At 32.4% G+C, this 26,794-nt stretch overlaps 3 protein-coding genes and 2 pseudogenes across 4 annotated transcripts; 4 read left to right on the plus strand and 1 right to left on the minus strand.

The window, feature by feature from the left end:
- The first annotated feature begins 2,581 nt into the window (after positions 1-2,581).
- LOC123881890 (heparanase-like protein 3) lies at positions 2,582-5,635 on the plus strand. Of its 2 annotated transcripts, none has more exons than XM_045930647.1 (9): positions 2,582-3,060; positions 3,250-3,286; positions 3,404-3,587; positions 3,703-3,848; positions 3,938-4,174; positions 4,263-4,452; positions 4,534-4,659; positions 4,917-5,016; positions 5,099-5,635. In XM_045930647.1, the coding sequence occupies exons 1-9, from the start codon at positions 2,815-2,817 to the stop codon at positions 5,408-5,410; spliced, it is 1,578 nt and encodes a 525-aa protein (XP_045786603.1). In that variant the 5' UTR covers positions 2,582-2,814; the 3' UTR covers positions 5,411-5,635. The 2 variants fall into 2 exon arrangements, with proteins under 2 accessions (XP_045786603.1, XP_045786602.1); XM_045930646.1 differs by having other exon boundaries at positions 2,583-3,060; positions 5,096-5,635.
- Positions 5,636-8,031: 2,396 nt separating this feature from the next.
- LOC123881891 (probable anion transporter 6, chloroplastic) lies at positions 8,032-14,949 on the minus strand. Its single transcript, XM_045930648.1, has 15 exons — positions 14,347-14,949; positions 14,077-14,222; positions 12,921-13,020; positions 12,436-12,488; positions 11,676-11,750; positions 11,485-11,565; positions 11,289-11,350; positions 10,984-11,048; positions 10,415-10,530; positions 10,020-10,056; positions 9,425-9,520; positions 8,917-9,058; positions 8,756-8,808; positions 8,552-8,638; positions 8,032-8,463 (listed from the first exon to the last, which is right to left on the minus strand). The coding sequence occupies exons 1-15, from the start codon at positions 14,710-14,712 to the stop codon at positions 8,362-8,364; spliced, it is 1,581 nt and encodes a 526-aa protein (XP_045786604.1). The 5' UTR covers positions 14,713-14,949; the 3' UTR covers positions 8,032-8,361.
- Positions 14,833-19,823, plus strand: LOC123922697 (annotated as a pseudogene).
- Positions 19,824-20,268: 445 nt separating this feature from the next.
- On the plus strand, positions 20,269-23,636 carry LOC123881894 (protein SRG1-like). Its single transcript, XM_045930649.1, has 4 exons — positions 20,269-20,672; positions 21,014-21,261; positions 21,687-22,014; positions 22,309-23,636. The coding sequence occupies exons 1-4, from the start codon at positions 20,439-20,441 to the stop codon at positions 22,549-22,551; spliced, it is 1,053 nt and encodes a 350-aa protein (XP_045786605.1). The 5' UTR covers positions 20,269-20,438; the 3' UTR covers positions 22,552-23,636.
- Positions 23,637-24,046: 410 nt separating this feature from the next.
- LOC123881892 lies at positions 24,047-26,375 on the plus strand (annotated as a pseudogene).
- Positions 26,376-26,794: the final 419 nt, after the last annotated feature.

The raw sequence follows: 26,794 nt of genomic DNA on the forward strand, positions 1-26,794 counted from the left end.
TCTGACAAAAATACAACATTTTATTATAATATAAAAGGAAAATGTTATGCACGCAAATCGATAAGCATAATGTATTATTAAAAAATGAAAATCAGTATATTTGTTCAACTTGTGTTCAAAAAATGTGTTTATGTAACATTTCTGTATAAATAAAGACTTCATTCACTACTTCTGAAAAATAGAGAAACATCTCAAGCTCTCAATTGGTTAATTTGTGTATGTATGCATTGATCCTACCAAAACAACATACTTTTGGCGGACTTAATTAGTGTTTGCTGGGAAATGAATAATACTCTCTTAAAAGATCTTCAAATTAATACACATAGGTCTCATTTTGAAATATTTCTTAATACTAATTGAAAAGAATAATCAAATATTTTTTTTATTGCTCGAGTATTTATTTTAAAAAGAAATGAATAATGAAAGAAGGTGGTGGTTATAAATTATAATCAAAACATTTTATATATGGTACAAATATACAATGATCATTAACTCAAATAAATAAATAAATAAATAAATATACAATGATCATTTGAAATATTTTTAATAACCTCCTTTGAGAATTGTCGTGTAAACACCGAGGGAAATTACATGCAGTCATGCAGGATACTACAAAACAAATTTGAAGTCCATCCAAAAAGTAATTGAATAAGGCTGTAATTTTGTACAAGATTTCTCAATTCTCATTATAGTTAATTGTTTTTTCTTGGCTATTCGCATTTAAAAGTCACATTCACACCTTTTTATTTCCTTAGAAAAGTGTCTCCTAAATGAATAATAATATTTTTTCCCTCTCTTATATATTAATTGAACAAATAAAATAAAAGTAACATTAGTACTGAAAAAATAAAAAAATAAATTAAAGATCACAAGAAAATCAAATGAAAGTATTTATTTAATTAATTAAAAAAGGGGAAGTATATATAAATAAAAGGACGACATTATGGGGTATTGAAAGAAATAAAAGTAATTAAACAAACTTAGTTTTCAAGAAAAACAAAAATTTCATTGAAAATGGTTTATACAAAAGCATTACCTGGTTCTGTCCAAAAAAAAAAAAAAACAAAAGCATTACCTGGTCTAACCAAGATATTGGGCTCAAGTGGTTAATGAGCTCCTAAAAAATGATTCGTTTGATCGAATCCGAGTTCAATTCATGGTGAACATAATTCTTGGTCAGACTTTTTTTTTGGTACAATGGTCAGACTTTATTTACCTCACAGTTGAACTCTGAAATATCGGATCATTCCCTGAAAACTAAAAAAAGCGTTAACTGGCCCAATTTTAACCAATAATATGTTTATAACAGAACTTGAAATCATATGTATATCAAAAGCAAAGTCTCAATCTTACTACCAATAATTATATGATAATATATAGTGCCCTAGTTATACCCATCAAGTTGAGCCTTCCTCACTCAGTTCATCCCTGGTTCAATCAAACAATTACCGGCCGGCTACAGACATTGCCCAATACCAACACTAGAGATGAATCACATTCTAATTAGCCAAAAAAATAAAAAAATATTTGTATTTTCATTTTAACAATCTTGAGTAAAAATATTAATCTTAATATTAAATAGTTGTTAGCATACCTTCTTTATGTATTTGTAATGGATAGGTCATCATGCTGTTGTTTTCGTTTGGTTTGAAAATGAGAAATGTGTTTTGTCTACTAATTAATCAACTTTGTACTTTCTATTCAACAAAGAATATCCTTACCCCACCATGATATTGATGACCATCTCATTAAATTAGGTTCTATTATTGATATTTCTTCTAAGAACTACATATGGATAGAGATTTTCTTCCTCCAACCAAAAAAGGTATATTAAATAAAGATAATTTATCTTGTATACAACAATCATTTTATAAATTAATTTATTTTTTTTTATAATAAGAACTGGAAGTATTTTTTTTTAAGTACTAAAGCAAGTAAAAAAAAAAACAACATACTTATTGATAATGACAGGAAACATTACACAAAGTTTTATTTTTTTAATCATAGATACAAAGTTTCTGTCGTTATTTAATAGTGATTAATTTCTGTCAAAAAATCCGTTAAGACATATAATATGGATAATCTTCTTCAACTAATTTTTTTATATACACAATAGTCCAATATCGAATAAATTATACTTGAGAACTATCAAACATGTTGCGTAAAAAAAAAAAATCAAACATGCCAAAATCAATTATACACATCTAATTAATCAATTAATCACCTTAACTAAAAGAAAACACGTTAAACACAATATATTTATTCATTTTTTTTAGTTTTGAATCAATTTTTTTCCCTCTTTAATCTACATTTCTTGGTGCACGGCATAAAAATTCGCGTGTTCAAATAACATTACTCTATAAATAAAAAATGCATTAGCCGCGCAACTTGTTGACCGTCTTCCTTTTCTACTTGTGTAATTATTTATTTATTTATTGAAATGAACCAATGCATTATTTAGATACTATTATTTTCCTAAGAAGCAATCTGATTATATTATAGGGCGATAAAAACATTTTCTACCAACCTGAGTGAAAGTGAGTTTCTTCTCACATTGTAAATATAAATAACCAAAAAGTTTGCCAGCAATATACACATCAAATTGTACTGTCTTTTGTAGCAGGCCATTGTATTATGTACAGACACAACAAACTTCCTTGTAACAAACTTTGTTGTCATTCACAAAACAAAACTTTTTATGCTATGCTGCAGCAGCAGCAGTAACAAAAACAAAACATCACTTCTTTAGGCTTTCTTTTTGCTGACCCATTTCTGAAAAAACAATAAAGATCTTAACTTTTCTTGATTCAGGAAATGGGTTATCAAAAATTACTTCTGGGTATGGTTTTTTTGATTTACTTAGTAAGCTTAAGCTTCATTGGAGTGAATGGAATAGTAGGAGGAGGTAGTTCAGCTGAGAAAGGGGTTGTTATCATTCATGGAAAATGTCCTATTGGAAGGATTCATAATGATTTTGTTTGTGCTACTCTTGATTGGTGGCCACCTCAGAAATGTGACTGGGGAAAATGCAGTTGGGGTCATGCTTCTTTGCTTAATCTGGTATACTTTCATTAATGAATCTGTAATCATTTTTTTATAATTTGTTGCTGCAAATTATTTTAAAAAAATCATTATGTACTACTAATTAATTGTGATTTTTGGTCACTTAATGATGAGATGATATCATAAAATTTTCATTTATGCCTTAGGAATCATAAATTTACATCTTATAATTTTCATCTCATGCAGGACCTCAACAATAAAATTTTGTTAAATGCAGTAAAAGGTAAGAAAAAATTCACATGTTTGTTATTTTCACAGCAATTCAATTCCTGTTTCATTGTTTTTTTTTTTTTTGGAGAGAGTTTATGAAGTTATTATATTGCCTTTGAATGTTTTGCAGCTTTTTCACCCTTGAAAATTAGATTGGGTGGTACCTTGCAAGATAAAGTCACATATGGAACTGCAGATAATAAGGAACCTTGTACTCCATTTGTTTTGAAACCTGATATAATGTTTAGTTTCACTCAAGGGTGCTTACCAATGCAAAGATGGGATGAACTAAACAGCTTTTTCCAAAAAGCAGGGTAAAAATCAGTTCTCCTTTTAAAGTTAATAGAAAAAGAACCAAAACATGTGTGTATGTGAGCGTGCGCGTGTGATTTAGGACTAAACAGATTATTAATGGTTGGTATTTTTCAGGGTTAAAGTTATATTTGGATTAAATGCTCTTGCCGGAAGATCTGTGCACGGTGGTGTTTCTGTTGGACCTTGGAATCCCACCAATGCCGAGTCTTTTATTCGTTATACTGTTAGCAAGAAGTACAATATTCATGGTTGGGAATTCGGTAAGTTAAATTTTTTTTATATAAATATTTGTAGTTATTTTTGGTGAATAGAAAATTGGAAATTACAAGGAGTGTTTTCGATTGTGCAGGTAATGAATTGTGTGGAGTTGGAATTGGAACAAGTGTTGCTGCAGCTCAATATGCTTCTGATATAGTTGTTTTAAGGAAGATAATTCAAGATGTATATAGAGGGGTTGAACCAAAACCACTAATCATTGCACCTGGAGGCTTTTTCGATGGCGCTGCCAATTGGTTTAAGGAATTCTTAAACAAATCGGGCGAATCTGCAAATGCGGTCACCCACCATATTTATAACCTTGGAGCAGGTATGTTTCAAAAAAACAGGATAAAAATTTCACATGTTTTTTCTAATTTCCGTGAATCCGATTATAACAGAAAGCTACTTACACACAGGAATTGATGATCACTTGGTCGAAAGAATTCTTGACCCAACCTATCTTGATGGGGTGGCCAGCACTTTCAGCGGTCTTAAAAATGTACTTCAAAATTCAGGAACCTCAGCTGAAGCATGGGTTGGTGAAGCAGGAGGGGCTTATAGTAGTGGCTGTCATCTTGTGTCTGATGCATTTGTCAACAGCTTCTGGTTAGTATACCATAACTCCCCGCGACGTGTCAATAGGAATTCCTTAAAAGTGTTTTTCTGATGTAATTATATTGAATGCAGGTATTTGGATCAGCTTGGTATGTCAGCTACTTATGGCACGAGGACATATTGCAGACAGACTTTAATAGGAGGAAACTATGGTTTGCTGAATACTACGACTTTCAATCCAAATCCAGACTATTATAGGTACTAAAAATTGAATTTCATGGTTGAAGATTGACCACCGCAATTAATTTTTGACAGATTCGGTTCTGCATTAGTATCTGTCATTCTTCATGAGCTGATATGAGTTTTCTGTGTTAGCATGTTCCTTCATTAATTGTCTGCTACTTTGTCAAATGTCAAAGGTCCTATTTTGGATATAGGGTCACATTTGGTGTAAGTTCATAAATCATAATGCTATTTTATGACATTAATAGAGTTGCGTGATTTCTTTCTCACAGTGCTCTTCTTTGGCACCGACTCATGGGAGGACGTGTCCTGTCAACTTCCTTCTACGGAACAAAGAAGATCAGAACTTACGCACATTGTGCAAAAGAATCCGTGAGTGAAGTTTTGTATCAGCGCGATTATTTAGTAGATGTTATTTTGTGAAATCTAATTTGATGACACTCTTATACAGAAGGGAGTCACAATACTGTTTCTCAACTTGGATAACAGCACCACTGTTAATGCTCAAGTGGCCTTAAAGTTTGCCGAGAAACCTTACTATCATTTGAGAGGATCACAGAGAAGAGAGTACCATTTAACAGCAAAAGATGGAAATTTACATAGCCAAATTATGTTACTAAATGGAAACATTCTAAGTGTAAACTCAGATGGTGATATTCCTCCATTGAATCCTATATATGTTGATTCTTCAAAGCCAATAACAGTTGGTCCTCTTTCTATTGTATTTACTCATATACCAGATGCTGCTGTTAAGGCTTGCAGCTAGCTAGTTAGCTCAAATGGCACTAGACGAAACCGAAAATCGATTTCGCTTGGTGGTTGGTAATAAAATACAACATAGAAGAATACAAGAAAGTACTATTGTTAGATTGTTTGGAGGGCAAAGCCCTATGGTTTTGGTTTGTTTTACATATTCTCAATGCACTATTCAGTTCATTATGACAATTGTAAATTTCATTATAAATTGAAAGTGACATTCAATTTCTTGCCATTGGTAATGAATCCTTTTTTCACACACATTTAGTGTTTGATATGTAGTACCGACACTTCATATTAAAGGTGTGTCTGGTGTCTAACATGACACTGAAACATGTGATTACATTTAATCTTTTTTATTTATTTTCGTAAGCCATTATTATCGGTGTCTACGTACCTATCTCATGTTTAGTATTTCTGTCTTTGTCGGTATTTTATAGCTCGCGACCATTTTAGCTGCAGAAAGTTATTCGCAATGTTTTTTTTTTTTAATAAAGAAAATCAACAAAAGGGAATTTCAAGGACAATCAGAGGCATGTGTACCTTATCTATGACCAGTTTATCTTACAACCAACGCTACAGAAATAGTATGACAGGACAAAAGAATGAAAAATTATTGCATGGAAATGGAAGTTTGGTGAGATATTATTAATGACTTAAAAATGTTGACATTATTCAAATTGTCTTCTACTATATGGTGGAAACTTGAAACAAAAGCATCAAAAGTTAGTACATCATCAACAAATAATTGACTTAGAGATTACAACACGTCACTGCATTTTTTTTTTGGTGACCAACCAGCATCATCTATTAAAAATATACAACTTCTATAATAAGCTAAAATTGAATGAAAAAAAGAAAGAAGAGAAAGTAATATACCTATGCAGTGCAGCTATGCTATCATTTCTTTGTACATGAATAAATGGGACCTGTATCTGCTGTTGTAATAAACACGTGTGCAGTTTCATACTGTATCAACCACGTCTGTTGATTTGAGATTGGACGGATCAAAGTTTTAACATAGTTAAACAATCTCAACCGTTGATATAAGTCGGACGGCTGAAAACAATAACTGCGTAACACAACGTTAAATTCAATTCCGAATAAAATGATCATCTATTCTAGACCAGAATACACCAAGATTATAACCGGTGAGGCTACACATACAATTCCAGGTACAACCCCAACAGTTAAAAACAAATATATGAAGCTACATGCTAGTATGTTTCCTTGTCTTTGACTTAAAAAACAATAATTTATATGGCTCCAACCTTAGAACAAATTATTGATTTAATCTAGGATTAAGTAGCAATCTTGAGCTAGTCCTAGACAACTCAGTGAAGATGAATTCTTTTTTTGGGGGGTTGGGAAATTTGCACACACTTTTACCTCAGGAAAATAGGACACTCTTCAAGATTAAAATCGAACTGTTTAGAATCTATTAAGAGCATCAGTTCTGATACGTACCCGACATGTGTTCTCCTATTTTGGAGTATTCCGGCTTCATAAAGCCTAAACATGAATTGCCCTGCCCGGTAGAAAATTGAAATCCTTGAATAGGAAAAACTAAACTAATGCAGTTTTGAGGATGCAGAGAATACTTGTGTGCCTTCTCTCAATCAAACTTACTGTCTTGATTGAGTAGATGGCACTTTCAGCAGCCTTAAAAATGTATTTCAAAGTTCAGGATAACAGCTAAAGCATGGGTTGGTGAGGCTGGAGGTGCTCACAATAGTGGCCATCATCTTGTTTTTGATGCATTTGTCAATATATCAGTAGGATTTCCTTAAAAATGTTTTATCAATATAATCATATCGAATGCAGGTACTTGAATCAGCTTGGCATGTCAGCTACTTATGGCACCAAAACATACCATAGACAGACTTTGATAGGAGAAAACTATGGTTTATCGAATACCACTACTTTCATGCCAAATCCATACTGTTATAGATGCTAAAAAATGATTTTCATGGTTAAAGAAAGAGCATCAGAATTAATTATGGACTGATTCGGTTCTGCGTTAGCGTGTCATTCTTCCTGAGCTGATATATGAGATTTTTGGGTTACCGTGTTGCTTCATTAATAGCCTGTCACACTTAGCTAAAGGTCCTATTTGAAGTAAATCCATAAATCATAATGCTATTTTATGACATTAATAGATTTATTTATCTGGTTTGTTTACTATAGTGCTCTTCTTTGGCTCCGATTCCTGGGAGGACGCGTCCTGTCAACTACATTCTACGGAACAAAGAAGATCAGAACTCGTGCACATTGTGCAAAGGAATATGTGAGTGAAGTATCATAATACTGCTTCTAAACATGGACAAGCCAAAGCGGCCTTAAACAGCAAAGGATAAGCTGGTGATGTTCCTCCATTAAATCATGTATATGTGATCTCTTCAAAGCCAATAACAGTTGATCCTCTATCTATTGTATTTGCTCGTATACCAGATGCTGCTATTTTAGCTTGCAGCTAGCTAGCTCAATGGCACACTAGGTGAAACCGAAAATTGGTTTCCTTGGCTGTCTAGTTTAAGGTAGCGAGTCTTTTTCTCATACACATTTAATTCATGATTACAACATGTCATGTCACTACATTTTTTTTTACCAACCAGCATCATCCATTAAAAATATATAACTGCTTATAATAAGCTACAATTGAAAAAAATATATATAAAAATTGTTGCCATAGGTAGTCACTTTCCAAAGATTACAACATGTCACTACATTATTTATGGTGACCAATCAGCATCATTGATTATAAGTATACAACTTCTATAATATGCTATGATTGAAAGAAAAAAATAATTGGAGAAGCAAACAGTAATTTACCTATGCAGCTATGCTATCATTTCTTTGTACATAAATAAATGATCTTGACTTGTAGATCAAACAGATATACACTCCCTCGGTCAAAAATCAGTTTATCATATGGTTTCCTCGAAATATTGAACTAAATGATCAGTTTTCCTCAGAAAAAGTTTGAGGCTTACTGCTGGCAAACGCTAACCATACGACGGTACCGCTCAAATAGAAGAAGATTGATGGTGCATATAGTGATATCTGCATGGTATAAAGACGAATTTCAAATCTAATACCGAATGATATGCATCACATTGTGAGAAAACATCTATGATTAGCAACAACTTACACTCCATGAATGAGTTGTATCAAGAAGATAACCAGTGAGGGCTACACCTACAATTCCAGGTACAGCCCCAACAGTATTAGTTATACCCTGAGAGAAAATACAAGTATAAAAAAGGTCAGATTTGTCGGATACAATTAAATACAAGTATGTGAAGATACACATGTTTCTTTGTATGATATAAGTGTACGCGCTAAGCACACATACCAGAAGTATACTTGCATATTCTGGGGAGATGTCTTGATGAGTACAATAAAGTCCTGCAGAAGCAATTAAATACATATAGTCAAGGCAAAAAAAGTATATGATCCGATTTTTTTATTATATTAAAAATCGGACAAATTATATTTTACGGGGTTAACTAGTACCTGACAAGGCAAAGCTTGAGAGGGCTAAACCACCTGTGAGAAGGCCTACAATCTCCCAAGGCGGTAATCCTAGATCCAGTGATGAAAGAGTCATGCAGACTGCAGGAGATAAAAACGCAATTGATTGGCAGATCTTTCGAACCTATATTTAAGATAAATTCAGGCACTGATGAAATTAAGAATAAAAGTCATGGCAAATATGTTCAACTAATTTGTAAGTTGTCAGTGACACATTTGCATTCCATCTACAGCCAAAACATGTACTATGTGTATCTCTAATTAGGTGAATTTTGTGCTGTTACAATGGCAAATTTAGCAATAGAGATGGTCATGGCTACAAAGCATGAAAATAGAGAAATAAATTGGAACTACTTTTTTTCTAAAAAACGACCGTTAAAAAGGAATGAGAGAGTATATCATAAGGAACATATTTGATATGGTGAACAATAAGTATTCATATAATAAAAAACAAATAATTGATTTAGTGTTGTTTCAATGCCTCTCATACCGTAGTGGTTTCAACTCCTTTTGAAATCAAGCTGTCAGCTAACTGCGATGCAATACTCGTCACAAATATTGAAGCCAGAGGTGGAAGAATAGACACCTGAAATGATTAAGAACACTATCAATTCTCAGTATGTATGTGGCCTCGGTCCTGTCTGTTTCCTCTCAAAAGAATGCCATTAAACACAATTAAGAACAAATTCTAATTCAAATTATCGTATATTTGATTATAAGTCAAAGTATATTCATTCCAATGTAATAAAATGGTAGGAATCAAGAACAAAAAAAATGGTAGCAATCAAATATTGTCTCGGAAAATAGAACTCCAATGAAATGCTCACATCAAAATGTAAGACCAATGGTAAAACCCGATTCTCAAAAATCTGATCTTTTTCATCTCTATTTCAAAAGTAATGTAATAAACACTCCTTTTATATGTAAAGGGTACAAAGGGTAGGATAAGACATGCCAATTTATATGTAACTTCCTTTTTATCTACTTTCCATGTAATGAGTTTTGAACCATTTATACAACTTATTTACAACAAACTATTAAAATGGTTATCTAAACCGACAAAGAAAAATAAGTATTAATCTTACCCATGCAGCTTCTGTCAGATTTAGGTCCAGCTCCTGACTACACATCATATGGATATGAAAGAATCAGATTCTCCATTGGGTCAAAACTGTAAATAATGCTATAAAAATGTTCTGTATGACAAGTGATCATGTAAACCACAATTGTTTAATCTCTTGATATAATTTTTCATATATAACCAAGCTTAATGTATGACCAAATTTCAATGGCTGTCGGTGGTCAGCATTAAACATTGGTGCAATATCTGTGAAGTAATGATAGAGGTTTTCCGAGGTTTAGACATGTAATTACAAGAAGTTCAAATTTGATGCATAAATATGCAAGAACTGTTACCAAACCACCATAAAACTCTTAACTTCTTTCATATTAGAAAATTCTTAAACTGAAATCAGGTTACCTAAAATATGTGGGAAGCCATGAAAGACAGGTATAGTGACCCCAGCTACCACAGAAATGAGCATATATCATTGCCCATACAGCACGACTTTGGAAAAAGGCCTTCCATGGTACATCCTAGATTTTAATCAAAAACATAAAAAACGAGTATATTGTAAGTATTCACCAAGAAAAAGATTCAACGAGTGGAGTCTTTACACAGATACACACACAAACATAGTAACATGGGCAAAAAGGATTTCTGTCCTGCTATTTTCAAGATAAAAAAAAAGATGTTAGGGTAACATTATGCCAAATGAAATGATATCTAGCACTAAACTCTTTAGGATACTTGGAATTACTTCAGAGAATTGCATTTCAGGTCCTAAAATTTATACATAAATCCAATTACAATTTGAATCCCTAAAAAAGATAAAGATGTTCTCTATAATCTATAATAAATAACATTAGGTGTTTTATATAATCTATAAATAAATAACAAGCCAACCATAAGCAGATCAGGGTAGTATTCCCCCTCTCAAGAAGACAAAGTAATAAGCTCCAAAACTGTCATAAAATTTTAACCTATACCTTTATAGAGCTATTCATTTCTTTCAGAGAAGTTTGCCATGATTGTGTCGTGTTTCCCTGGGATACTGTAAGTGAAAAGTGAGAAACAGCCAATTAAACCACAATCCTTACAATAAGAAAACAAAAAGAATAAAAAAGCTTGGAAGTGAACAACACATGCAACTCATTTATAAACATGCAGGCAACATTCAAAGCATAACATATAAAGAGCGGCATAGTCACAGATCATGAGAGCTAGTCTGCTCATGAAGTATTAGAGGTAGCATTGAAAAAGAGGAGTAAATTTAAATAGATTAAGTGTTTACGTGTAAGAGATTCTGTAGCTGGTCGTGTTTCACCTCCTTCGAGAAATTGAAACCCTAAAAACCTTCAAAGTTCATGGCAATAACACAAGTCAAATCAAATTCTTGGATTTGTAACACAAGATGTTTTCTGGAGAAACTTCGCTATCAGAATTAGTAGACATGTGGAAACCATGGCATATTAGTAATTACTACTTACCAAACAACCCCCAAAAGACCAAATAAATAGAATACTGATTCCCAGCCAAGATTTTGGATGATGGGAGGAGCGAAAAGAAGCCTGACAAATATAACAGTGTTGAAATGAGGTTAGATAATGAAAAAATAAATTACAATCTTATGTGATTATTATTCCCATTTATATTCTACAACATGCTAGAAATTGCATACCCCATAACGCTTCCAACACTCAAGCCACCAAATACAAATGCTACTGCTCGTGATCGCTCTTCCAATGGTATTGACCTGCAAGTGGTGACGAACCTTATCAATCAAAATTACTCTTTTGGCTTACAGTTTGAAAGACAAGGATCTAGAATCGAATATAAACACAAACATACAAACTTAAGTTTAAATCATCTCAATAAATTGTTAGCTGAGGCAGGAACCAACAATTTTATTAGAAGTCAATGTTATCGAAAAGACTTCATTTTGATTAAAATTAGCCTCGGTAAGGAGAAAACAGTGTGCTCACCTAGGAACTAACCTTAAATTCTTTAAGCAAGATATTCTTATCCATTTTGGGAGGGAGATAGATGGATAGAATGTGACATGGTTAAAACATTTTTGTTCAGCTTCACCAAAATTCTCCCTAGTGTTCTGCATCTTTATTTTCATTTGGATTATTATCTTCAAGTTAGTTTCCACCAAAACGTTTAGGCAAGAAACTAAGTTTTTTAAACTATTATGGTCAAAAGACAATAATCTAAGCCACTAGGTTTGGTCTAGTGGTGAGGGGTTTTGGGAAGTATGCATGAGGTCCTAGGTTCAAACCTCATTGACTCCAATGTAACCAAAATAGACAATAATCTAAAACCAACATGCTGACAAGAAAAGTAAGAAGATAAGTAAATATATCAAATAATAAAAGAGTAATACAAATTAACAAAACATCAGAGTGAACCAAATATGTATGTAAATGTTTACATGCCTGGCAATGAGATCAGTAGCAGCAGATGGTGAAACACCTTCACCTATCCCAACCTAGATATACAATGGAAGGAAACTGCTTAATAATGTTGAAAAATATATCAAATGCAACCAAGGTTTATGTTAAATAGAAACACATGCACATAAATAGAACCTGAATAGCACTAACACTAGTACATAGAAGTAGAACATCTAGTGGAAAGATCAATGCAATAAAACCATGGCATTCTGTGACATCAACCAAGGATTCATATGCATAAGTTGACGACTACAATTTCACTGGACCTTATCACATAAAATTTTGGTCTATCTCTATTCACGGACACTAAATAGGAGGAGAAAATTTATGAAGCGAGAGATAGATATAAAAGTTTTACATGACGAGACCACAGGAAATATTGCCCGCATAAGCAGATATTAGATCTGCAAAGTAAGACAAAAGTATACATTAAAGGGGGCGTGGAAAGTTAAAACGAAATAACTGACCAAAATCCTTGTCAATAGTAAGCCGGGCAAATATCCAGCAAGAAAAGGAACAAGAGCTGTAGCCACCGACCATACCAGTACTCCAACCTCAAGAACTTTTCTGAAACAGAATGATGACAGGGTAACATCATAAACCCAAAAGGCAAACTGAAATATTTAGTGCCAACTGTGAATGAGATAAATGTCAACAAAAGAGGTTGTTTGGACAATGTTGTTGATAATATAGTAGCTTAAAATTAAATGCCATCTAAAGAAAACATATCTTCAAAATATATCAGTATCCTTGGTCCATAAATCCTGAATCATTTATTGCCAGACACTTAAACTTCATTCAGGAACAAAACTCAATAATCTTCCTGCCTTTTACAATTAACATGTATGCATCATATTCATTATGAAGAGGAGACATATGGAGTAGATAATTGTCAAATAGGTGCATCAATATGGAAAAGCTTTCTTTTTCACAGTGAATACATGTCAAAATTTGGTTTCAATTGCTCTTTTCCTTCCATGATGTAAATTAAACTTAGACCAAAAATAAATGGAAAATTCTTTTACTAATTCTATGCCACCTCAGTTAAGCTTTGTTTACTTAAATTCCACACTATCTTTCGAAATAGTTAGTATTTTTATTTTAGCAAAGAGAACAAACAATACTTCAGTACTTCAATAAGCCACATTCAAAGCCCTTGGGGGACTATTTGGATTAGCTTATTTGAATTTATCTAATGGCAGAAACACTTGTGAGACTATTTGGGAGAGTTTAGAGAAACAACTTATGACATATCCATAAGCTCTCCTGGATAGAATATAAAACCAGCTTAGAGCTTATATGGAAACAATTTGACCTTTTTTTTCCTTTTCTTATAGAAATGGATTATACATAAGCAATTATATGATAATCATTTATGTTATAACTGCTTAATTAAGCTATTTATCCAAACAGAGCTTAAGTCAACTCCAAATGCCGTCATTCCCATGCAGTTATACCTTTATTTATATAACAACAACTACATTTGTAAATGAGCCCTATCCGTCTTTAAATTTCTAGAGTCTAGACATAAAATAGAGAAATCTTTGAATAGCAAAAAATCAACTTTAAGCAAGGATAGAACATAGGAAAAAAAACTTGTAATGAATGACTGTGGTAACTAACCTGCCACCAAAAACCTTGGCTAGCCAACCTCCAGGCAATTGACTCAATGCATAACCCCAAAAGAATGAAGACTGAACCAACCCTGCGGTTGACGAGTTCCATCCAAATTGATGTGACAATGGAATTATTGCAATACTCAAGTTCACCTGTGCCCAATTAAACATCAGAGAATACTAACAGTACCATTCAAACTCATAGTCATAAAGAATGAATTTTGAGTTCTGGGTTTGTAACAATAATGAAAAAGAACAATAAAGTAAGTATAAGAACCTTGTCCATGTTGCATATAACGAAGGCAAGTGAAGTAGTGCCTATGAGTTTGTATCTTAGGGGAAGATTTTTCCATGGTGGCCAATTCAAAGAAAAACCTTCTAGTTGTTGTTCAACATCATCATGGTCAGGGAGAACATTGGTTTTGGTTTTGGACACTTTATTATGGTTTTCTTTGATGTCTTGTTGAGTGCTACATAGTACTATTGTTCTGTGTCTGTGGATGAGTTTGGAAGGTGTGAAGTGAAAGTTAAAGCGTTGAAACGAGGTTTTGATAAAAGGGTTCTGTGAGTGTGTGTTTTGTGTTCTTTGAGGTTGGGGAAAGAAACATGATTTATTGTGTGGTTTGAGAGTGAAAATGGTCATTCTGATGAATTTTGAGAAAGTAAAGAAGGAATGAAATTAAGGTTGTGTTTAAGGATTGTAGCCACTGCTGCCATGACATAACAGAAGACAAAGGCGTGCTAATGATGTTCTTCTATTGTCATGGGAGAATGCAAGGTAGCCACGGAGGAGATCCTATTTGTGGCTCACATCAAAAGGAAATATTTGAATAGCACACAATACAATTTGTTTTATAGTTCCAGAAACAATTTTTCTTTTTTTCTTTTTTGTGATAAATTCTCTCATTTATAATGAATAATTAAAATGAATAACTGGAAAATTTTGAATTCAATTTTCGTATATTATAATATTTCTATCAATTGAGATATATGGTTATGGGAATTCGTGAACAAAAATTTTATATTGACTATTTGTGCGACCAACCAAAGTTCGAGTGTTGATAGAGAAGTGAACGTGGTTAGTGTTCGAAGAACTAGTTATATCTAGTTATATCTAAAGATGGTATCCACGGGCATAAATAGTAGTAATCAATTATCCGTCATATGTTACCGATTTTCATTTGCAAATTGGACTTCATGAGCCCAACTTGGAGTCCCGCATCGGAAGTAATGAACCCGGTGTGAGTTTATGTCTTCAATATCGCACCTACAAGGACTGTAATTTAGTTTTCAAATAGGACTACTTTTTTTTTTTGTACGTTAGGGCCGCCCACAAGCTTTAAGCAAGGCAACCCCTTAGTATATTAAAACCACTTCTCTGATGAGATGTTAGATGCCTTTGGCCGATTCTCTTGTTTGTCATCTCACCCTCCCTGCTCAAACTCAAAGTTTGTCTTAAAATAGAGGGAGATGGAGCTCCAAAGCTCTTCCTTTTGGGACACGTGAACTCCAATCATATATAAACTATCACACCGAATTCATTGCTTCAAACGTGGGTGCTCATTTTGTATGCTATTTTTGGAGTAGCTTGTAGATCTTATGCTAGATTACTCTCTTTAATAAAAGTTTGCTTGTAAAAAAGGAAACACTAAAGAGTGTATTTTGGGCATAGATTAAAAAGACAAATATAGAAATATTATATAGGCGAACATTCTGATACACATTTTATTTAGACATGTATTGGTACATTGCTGGGGTGTATTAATTCTAATAGGTCAACAAATAGTATTTAATTTAGAAAAATTAATAAGCACTATTTGTGAACCTATCACAATTGTCTACATCAGCAAGTGTACCGGTATACATTAAATAAAATGTATATCGAAGAATTCACCTATATCTTAAAAAGTGGAATAATTAACATTTTAAAAGTGTAAAAATTGTATTTTTCAATGCAAAACTTCTAATTTTAGCTTCATTTGAAGTGACACAAAAAATAATGAATGAAAATTCATTTTAGTCTCTCACAATTTTCTACACTTCAATTAATTCTCTAATAAAAATAAAACTCAAATGAATTCATAACATTTTTATATTTGGGACAAAATAATTCTTCTATTACAAAGAACTAGAGACTAATTTGTTATCAATATAAAAATATCAGAGGCTAATTTAAATTTTACATTTTTCAAAAACTAAATTGAGCAGCCATAAAAAAATAAAAGATTTAATTAAAATTTTAAAAATTCAGAACAAATTAACTAAAATTAGTTACCTTGTTGGAAGTTGGCAGACAAACTCCAGACCCACACATGAGGTGGGCCGTTGGTGGGCTTTTTCATGCTATAAATATCGGAAGATTTTTCTTTCCACCCACGCGTTTCTTTTTTACCTCCAATTTTTTATTTTTGTCCTTGAATAAATATTTCGGAACAAGTTTTTCGAATTTTTTTCACCTTGAAAAAAACTTCAGAATGTATTTTCTGAATTTTTCCCGAATTTAAACTAGAAAAACTTTAAAAAAACGTGTTCCGAAGTTTTTATACAGGAACAAAAATGAAAAAACGGGATGTAGAAAAAAAACAAGAGGATGAAAAGAGAAAAATTCTAAATATCATGTGTGAAAAATCTAAGTCATTTTAATTAATTCTTAATTATGTAAAATAATATTTTCGTAGTCTTTAAATATATTGAAATTACAAGATTACTTTTGATATAATACTAACAACAATAATTCAAACATTTAATGATTAAATAACTATTTTCTTGAAAAAAAATCTCTTGAGTAGTTGGGAGAAAGAAAGATCATAATCTCATCAATGGGCCCTAGGATTTAAACAATGATTAAGAAAATTTTATATAAATACACATAAAGTATGGATCATACTGAAAGCAAGTGATCAGCAAAATAATATAGATCATCAAAAGGTTCAAAGTTTTTAGGGTAAATGATCATTTACCCCCCGCAAAATAAGCAAATTTTCGTTTACCCCCCTATGCATATTTTTTTTCTGTTTACCCCCTGCAAAAAATAGATTCACTCATTTTGCCCCCTGTGTGTACAGTAGGACATGTGATTGTGCAAATTTGCTGACGTGACTTGTACACGTGGAAAAAAGTATTTATATTTATTTTTAAATTCCACGTCAGATAATATTTTTTTCAAAAAAAAAATTTAAATTTTTTTTCCTACAAAATTAATAAAACGATTTTTTTTTTCCAAAATTAAAAGAAAATCCTACAAATAAATTTTTTTTCCCTACAAAATTTTAAAAAATTCCTACAAATAGTATTTTTTCGTACAAAATTATTATTTTTTTCCTAAAATAAAAAAACGAATTTTCATATTTTTCTCCCAAATAAAGTTTATTTTCAAAATAAAGATTTTAAAAATTTATTTTCAAATCTTTTTGATTTAAAAAAAACAGAATCTTCGCCGGTTTGCTTCCACCGTCGTGATCATATTCGTCGTCGTCTTCTTCAATCACCGGAATCGTCTTCTACTTCGTTATTGTCTTCTGCTTCCTTCTATTTTTCTAGTTCTAGGGCAAATGATTTTGGTATAAGAGGAAAACACGAATAAAACTTCTTTTTCTATTTTTTTTAATTCAAAGAGATTAACAAAAAAATAATGTTTTGTTTTTAAAAAATAAAGATCATGTTTTTTTTAATTCAAAAAGATATGAAAATAAATCTTTAAAATTTTTATTTTGAAAATAAACTTTATTTTGGGAGCAAAATAAGAAAATTCTTTTTTTTTTGTTGGAAATTTTTTTAAATTCTTTGTAGGAAAAAAAAAAAAAAAATTTGCAGGAAATTTTTTAAAAAATTTTGTAGGAAAAAAATTTTATTTGTAGGATTTTTTTGGGAAAAAAAAAGGAAATCCGTTTTTATATTTTGTAGGAATTTTTTTTAAAAAAAATATATTATCCGACGTGGAATTTAAAAAATAAATATTAATTATTTTTTCCCACGTGTACAAGCCATGTCAGCAGATTTGCACATTCACATGTCCTGCTGTACACGCGGGGGGCAAAATGAGTGAATCTATTTTTTGCAGGGGGTAAACAGAAAAAAAATCTGCATAGGGGGGTAAACGAAAATTTGCTTATTTTGCACGGGGGTAAATGATCATTTACCCAAGTTTTTATTATCATTTAGAACAGTTAAAATTGTTGATCTCATAATTAGAAAATCATTGAGAGAAAGACATGGCCAACAATATCCTTCCTACCAAGAAATGTCTATGGATGGTGATGAACCACCATCACAATATTTAGATAAAGGAAATAGCTTTGGATCTAAAGAAACTTCAACATTGACTCCAATACCCATGTCAGTCTTCTTTCATCACAAGACGAGCTAGAGAAGTTAAGATGTGCTCTAATTTCAGTCGGATACTTTCAGGTGAGTCAGAATTATCGTATTTTTAACAAAATATCTAATAGAGATCAAAATTATCAAATTTTAAGATAAGATGACCAATTCGACAAAATAATATTGAAATAGGGAGATCAAAAATGACATAAACTTAATTTATATTTGAGATTTTTTATCAACTAAATATTTCTCATTAATCTTACTTGAATTGTTAATCTTATTTGAACATGTACCAATATGTTTTTGTGGATAATAGTCAAAAGAAATTAATTATATAAAATAAGTATTGCAAACCTATATATATTTGACATACATGCTACTACCAATATAGGCAATTGGTCATGGCATGTCAATTTCATATCTTGACAAAGTACGTGAAGTTGCAAAACAATTTTTTGCACTTCCAGTAGAGGAAAAGTAAAAGTATGCCAGAGTCATAAATGAATATGAAGGGTACGGAAATGATATAATAGTTTCAAAGAAGCAAGTTCTTGATTGGTCTTATCGTCTAGCTCTTCAAGTTTTTCCGAAAGAAAATCGAAAGCTTTCTCTTTGGCCAAAAAATCCTAATCATTTCAGGTATTACCATTTGCTCAAGGATGAATTCAATTGTGTATAATATTTGGGACAATCTGAGTTTGATTTATAATAGAAAGAATTGTTGGCCAGAGTCAGACTTTACTTACCTCGCGGCCGAATAAGAGATAGCTAAACGTTGTTATCGAGTTTAATTTTGTGAATATTATGCAGTGCAACATTAGAAGAGTTTTGTATGAAAGTGAAGTCAATGATAGATTATCTGTTGAGAAACATGGCAAGGTCACTGAATTTGGAAGAAGGTAGTTTTTTGGAGCAGTTTGGGAAGAAATCATTATTGAAAGCAAGAATTAACTTCTATCCAAGTTGTTCTAGACCTGATTTGGTTCTTGGAGTCAAACCTCACACTGATAGACCAGGAATTACAGTTGTATTGCAAGACAAAGAAGTGGAAGGTCTTCAATGAGCCAGAACCAGAAAATGAAATTGGACCTGTTGAAGACCTAATAAATGAGACACATCCAAAGTTGTAATAAAATGTCAAAAATTATTGTGAAATGAACTATAAGAGCTATCATGAGGGGAAAATAGCACTTGATTCTGTCAAAATTGCAGATAACTAGTGAGACTATTTCATGTTTGAATCTCCATAGACATATATAGAACATCTCTATAATTATTTCGAAAATATTAATGTATATGTCTTGCATTTATGAATAATGGCTGCTAAAGGCTTATCTGACTCATGTACATTATAATATTCCTACCAGCCGAGTTATGTTCAGGAGGGACTCGTAAACAAAAATGTTATATTGACTATTTGTGTGATCTACCAAAGTTCAAATAATCGTAGAGAAGTGATGTTCGACATAGTTTCAAATATAACCATTGAAACACTTTATTTGTATAGCAAAAATACATGACCCCAACTTCATTTTCAATTCACATTTCTATCATCTATAACAATATATAAAGGGGATGAGGGAGTTTGGGCTGACTTTTTTTGGTCCATTTTGCCCTTCACTATCATTTGAAATAACACTTAACAATAAATTTATAACAATATATAAAATAAGGATACTTGAGTTTGAGATAGATTTTTCATTATTCCATAATTGCCCTTAACTTTCTATAACTACAATTTTTTTGCACATAAGTTAGACACAAATTTTATACATAAGTTAGACACAAGCAGGGGCGATACGCGCCTGCCTGGCCCGCTAGTTAAAATAAGAAGCCTATAGCTAAGTTACTTGCAAGGAAAGATTATATATATGAGGATAAAAAGAAGATATGCCTAGAAAACATAACTTAAACAATAAAGAATTCTTTTTATTTTTATTGAAAGCAAGTTGGCATAAATAAAGAGAGGAAGAAAAAAAGGTCAAAGTTATCACTAAAAAAATTTCAGATTGTTCATCTTATTTGCAAATCACAGACAAAGAGACATACATGGCTAGGAGTTTGCTTGTTTCAGAGGAGAAATTAGTTCCAAGGAGCATCCAAGAAATGTCTATGGATGATGATGAACCACCATCACAATATTTAGTCAAAGGAAATAGCTTTGGATCTAAAGAAGATTCTTCAACATTGATTCCAATACCTATCATTGATGTAAGTCTCCTTTCATCACAAAGTGAGCTAGAGAAGCTAAGATCTGCTCTAAGTTCAGCTGGATGCTTCCAGGTGAGTCAGGATTTTTACAACAACTTAATTTGTATGTTTATAAGTACTTAAGTATCATAGGTTATACTAGAGTGCTCATTAAGAGATATATTAAGCTGCAAAATTTGTGATCAATTGCTAAATCAGTCGCTAACGTTAGTGATCATTAGTTTAGCAGTTTTTTGTAAATCAGTCTCTAAATTAGTCATAAACTAATTTAGTAATCAAAATTATAAGAAACGGTTGCTAAATTGGTCACTACATAAACTCAAATATTTGGTTACTATATTGCTGTTTTGTTTTTTCCTCTTTGGTCTTAGAAATGTGACTTAACTATATTTGATATACTCCTACTATAATAGGCAATTGGTCATGGCATGTCAACTTCATATCTTGACAAAGTACGTGAAATCGCAAAACAATTTTTTGCACTTCCTGTTGAGGAAAAACAGAAGTATGCTCGAGCTCCGAATGAATCTGAAGGATATGGAAATGATAGGGTAGTTTCAGAGAATCAAGTTCTTGATTGGTCTTATCGCTTGACTCTTCGAGTTTTTCCAAAAGAAAAACGAAGACTTGCTCTCTGGCCAGAAAATCCTAGTGATTTCAGGTATTACCCTTTTCTAACAGCGTAGTGAATTCAAATGCGTATAATCAATCATCTTTTTGTTGGGTTTCAAGTGTGAGTGGTTAAGTTCAACCTCGACTATGTATGGGAAGAATGTTGGATTTATAAGAGAGAGACCCATTAACCTAATGCCTTAAGCTTTTGGGTGGAGATGTGGCGTCTCTCTCTCTCTTATGGTTCTGAAGCATTGACCCCATTGTTTCTCCCGAGCTCCCCCGGACTCCCCAACACTTATAAATAAGATCATATTGTCGTCATATATCTCATTTGCTCGTTGAATGGTCTAAAAAACCTAACTAGCATTATATAGAACAATGTACTACTACAATATATAGAGCAACTATTTTATTTTTTTTACGATATATAGAGCAATTATTATTGAGTTTAATTTTTCCAATATCATGCAGTGAGACATTAGAAGAGTTTTCTACTAAAGTTAAGTCAATGATGGATTATCTCTTGAAAAGTATGGCAAGGTCACTAAATTTGGAAGAAGGTAGTTTCTTGGACCAGTTTGGGAAGCAATCATTACTACAAGCTAGGGTGAACTTCTATCCACGTTGTTCTAGACCTGATTTGGTTCTTGGTGTCAAACCTCACACTGATAGATCAGGAATCACAACTCTATTACAAGACAAAGAAGTGGAAGGTCTTCAAGTTTTGATAGATCACAAATGGGTCAATGTTCCCACAATACCTGATGCTCTTGTTGTCAATCTTGGTGACCAAATGCAGGTAGGTGAATAAGGTTTTATAATCTCAACAAGAGCCTAATCTTGGTTAGCCAAATTCATAACAAGTTTATTTTAGGTTTTAAGTCAATCCGATATGTTTAGAAAGTTTTAAGTTTTAAGTCACGTGGACAATTTAAACGGAAATTAATTTGACAAAAATGACTAACTTATTGTAACGTAAGAAACTAACTTAATGCTTTTTAAATGTATGAGACCAAATTCAAACCTTGTAAGTGACCAAGCATGCAATTTAGTTAAAATGAAAATACTAATTTGTAGTTGGTTATTGTTGTAGATCATGAGTAATGGAATATTCAAGAGTCCAATGCACAGAGTTGTGACAAATACAAAAAAGTTGAGGATGTCTGTTGCAATATTTAATGAGCCAGAACCAGAGAATGAAATTGGACCTGTTGAAGGCTTAATAAACGAGACACGTCCAAGATTGTATAGAAATGTGAATAATTATGGTGATATCAACTATAGATGCTATCAAGAGGGGAAAATAGCACTTGAGACGGTCAAAATTGCAGATTAATATGATCATCATAAGTCAGAGTGACACTATTTTACATTTAAAATCTCAATGATTCAATGTTCGGGTTATCTGGTAAAAAACTATGAATGGTTGAGAGACAGAAACCTACCTGCACTCCTTTTATTTTTGCTCAAGTTACCTGGTAACTAGAATGTTGTGGCAAGTATGAGTTAAGTCTCACATTGCTTAGAAAAGTGGAGGTTGAACAATTTATAAGTGAGAAGACCCATAAACCTAACACCTTAAGGTTTTGGGTTAAAGTATGGTGTCCAACTCACTTGTGAGGTTGTTCTGAGCCCAATGTGGATGATCCCTTGATTGTCCCCTCGTGACCCAACATAGAATTCAAGCTCATAATCCAGACAGAAAATCTCTAATTATTCTGAACATATTAAAGGTTACAGCTTAATCTCGGCAGAATTAGTTGTTTAAAGAAAAAGAATGATAGTAATAGTCATAGATAATAAATTGCAAAACAACTTTATAGGTGGGGTTGGTGAAACGTCGCGTCTGGACGGTTGTTTGTGAAGAGGGAGAGTATACTTAGAGATTAGATACATGAACCTTTAGCATGAAAGCGATATATAGGCCTCCGACGCGGAGCCACAACCATCAATGTAAGAACAAATTTGACGACCACCACATTAATGGTTGTCGGAATAGTTTGCCTAAATGTCGTGATTGGCTTTACTCGTTAGCAGATGCAACTTGTATTACTTTTTCTACATATTTCTAACTTCTTTTTTGGGGCGCTTATTGATCTACCTTTTTGAGAATATCTTAGAAAAAAAAAAGTAAAAGATAAGAAATTTAATTAAAAATTTAGGACTAAATAAAAGTAAGAAACTAAAATAATTAAGAGTGGAAATAGTATTTTTAAATTTTTTGTTGTCGAAGCTAAAACATTTCATTCATTCAAATAGTTAAAATAGCCAAAGGTTATACCATGAATAGATCACTACCTACTATTAGAGTAAAAATCAGACTTGCTCCATACTTATACATCTACTTGATCACAGCAAACTTGACTTAAGAATAAATTAAGCAAAACCTGCATGCTAAAACAATACTACTACCAAAAGAAAACAAAGATACACATATTTAAAATCTATCTTCATGTTTTCTGCATTCAATTATTGCATTTCTTGTAAAAGGGCAGGCAAGACATGAAGTGGAACGTTATTAGAATTGAGAGTTGGAACTTCTTAACACACCCCCTCTCGTAGTGCTTTTGGCACAAATATAAATGGTGGATGGTCCGATCAGAACTTGATAGCAGGCAGTCCAGTGGATCGTAGAGGAGGCTCTGATACCATCTTAAAATTGAGATTGGACCTAATTCATCCCTACAAAACCGGTTTGTAATGTGATGATTGCTCTCACTTATAAACACATATTCAGGCCATCTCGCAACCGATGTGGGATTTTTTAACAGTCGTGAGTGGGCTTTTCGTGTAATATCGTCCACAATTTATTTTTTGAAAGGGAAATATCCTTATGATATAGTTCTGTAATCATATAGCATGTGAGAAATATGAGTTGTTTTAGTTCATAATTGTGTCAGGCAGTATCACTCACTAGCTATATTCACCATATTGAATGCATTAAGAATTACAAAAATATCTGTAAGTGTATTTTCTATCAGTAATTTCATGGATCAATTTGATTAAGAGAAGAAAGATACCACTGACAAAATTTCAGATTGTTCATCTTATTTGTAACTCACAGATAGAGAGACATGGCTAGCAATTTGCTTGTTTCAGAGGAAAAATTAGTTCCAAGGAGCATCCAAGAAATGTCTATGGATGGTGATGAACCACCATCACAATATTTAGTCAAAGGAAATAGTTTTGGATCTAAAGAAGATTCTTCAACACTGATTCCAATACCTATCATTGATGTAAGTCTTCTTTCATCACAAGCTGAGCTAGAGAAGCTAAGATCTGCCCTAATAAGTTCAGCTGGATGCTTCCAGGTGAGTCTGGATTTACAATAACTTAATTTGTATGTGTATAAGTACTTAAGTTTCATAGGTTATTCTAATTAAAATGTTAAGATTAAGCTAGAGTGCTCATTGAGAGATATTAAGCTGCAAAAGTTATGATCAATCGCTAAATCAATCGTTAACGTTAAGTGATCAATAGTTTAGCAATATTTTGCAAATCAATCTCTAAATTAATCATAAACTCATTTAGCAACCGATTATAAGAAACAGTTGCTAAATAGTTCGCTAGATAAACTCAAGTATTTTGTTACTATATTCGCCACTAAACAAATTTATAGTAGTGATATATAGGATCCTGAAAAGTGTTTGGGAGGTTGATTTATTTTCCTCTTTGGTCTTATGAATGTAACTTAACTATGTTTGGTATACTTCTACGCATAGGCAATTGGTCATGGCATGTCATCTTCATATCTTGACAAAGTACGTGAAATTGCAAAACATTTTTTTGCACTTCCGGTTGAGGAAAAACAGAAGTATGCTCGGGCTCGAATGAATCTGAAGGATATGGAAATGATATGGTAGTTTCGGAGAATCAAGTTCTTGATTGGTCTTATCGCTTGACTCTTCGAGTTTTTCCAAAAGAAAAACGAAGACTTGCTCTTTGGCCAGAAAATCCTAGTGATTTCAGGTACCACCCTTCACATGTGTATAAATATAATATATCTCATTCTCTCATTGAATGTCCTAAAAAACCAAACTAGCATTATTATTGAGTTTAATTTTTCCAATATCATGCAGTGAAACATTAGAAGAGTTTTCTAGCAAGGTTAAGTCAATGATGGATTATCTCTTGAAAAGTATGGCAAGGTCACTAAATTTGGAAGAAGGTAGTTTCTTGGACCAGTTTGGGAAGCAATCATTACTACAAGCTAGGGTGAACTTCTATCCACGTTGTTCTAGACCTGATTTGGTTCTTGGTGTCAAACCTCACACTGATAGATCAGGAATCACAACTCTATTACAAGACAAAGAAGTTGAAGGTCTCCAAGTTCTCATAGATGATAAATGGGTCAATGTTCCTACAATACCTGATGCTCTTGTTGTCAATCTTGGTGACCAAATGCAGGTAGGTGAATAAGGTTTTATAACCTCAACAAGATCCTAATCTTGGTTAGCCAAATTCATAACAAGTCTGTATGTTTAAAAAGTTTTAAGTTGGTTGATATGTTAGTATAAGTTTGTCTTTTCGGTCAAACTTTTTGAGTTAATTCTATCTGAAACATCCACGTGGCACCCTCCTATAGTTATCCACATATGGGACTCTGGTAACCACGTGGATGATTTAAACAGAAATTTGACTAAAATAACTAACTTGTAACGCAAGAAGCTAACTTAAAACTTTTTAAACATATCAGACCAAACTCAAACCTAATTGTCAAAGATGCAATTTAGGTAAAATAAAAATACTAATTTGTAGTTTGGTATTGTTGTAGATCATGAGTAATGGAATATTCAAGAGTCCAATGCACAGAGTTGTGACAAATACAAAAAAGTTGAGGATGTCTATTGTAATATTTAATGAGCCAGAACCAGAGAATGAAATTGGACCTGTTGAAGGCTTAATAAACGAGACACGTCCAAGATTGTATAGAAATGTGAAAAATTATGGTGATATCAATTATAGATGCTATCAAGAGGGGAAAATAGCACTTGAGACTGTTTTATATTTAAATTCTCAATGATTTAATGTTAGAATACACATTAATATTTGGGTTATATATGGTCAAAAACTATGGAAACAAAGATATGAATGATTGAGATTAGTAGCATGTTTTAATTTTATGTATTATAAAATAAGAAATCAATTCAATACAATAATGTTTTTCTTTTCTTTTGTCTTTTACTTTGCCAATGTACAAAGAAAAATTATTGCAAAGAAAAATTATTGCCTTTCTTTCTTGTTGTAAAGGGACAGCCAAACTTTTGACAAAGACATGAGGTGGGTTTTATCATGTAATATAGTTCACAAGTTATATTTTGAAAAGGAAATATCCTTATGATATAGTTCTCTGATCATAGCATGTGAAAAATATGGCTGATTTTAGTTCATAATTGTTCACTAGCTATTCACCATACTGAATGCATTAAAAATTACAAAAATATCTTCTAAGTGTGTTTTTCTATCAGTAATTTCATGGATCAATTTAATTAAGTGAAGAAATATTTTAAGTAACAAACTAACAAAGACTATATATTTAGTGTTCCGAACTGGGCCAATACTCATAAGCAACGGCTCAA

This window comes from Trifolium pratense, linkage group LG4, assembly GCF_020283565.1.
Source record: "Trifolium pratense cultivar HEN17-A07 linkage group LG4, ARS_RC_1.1, whole genome shotgun sequence".
NCBI lineage: Eukaryota > Viridiplantae > Streptophyta > Magnoliopsida > Fabales > Fabaceae > Trifolium > Trifolium pratense.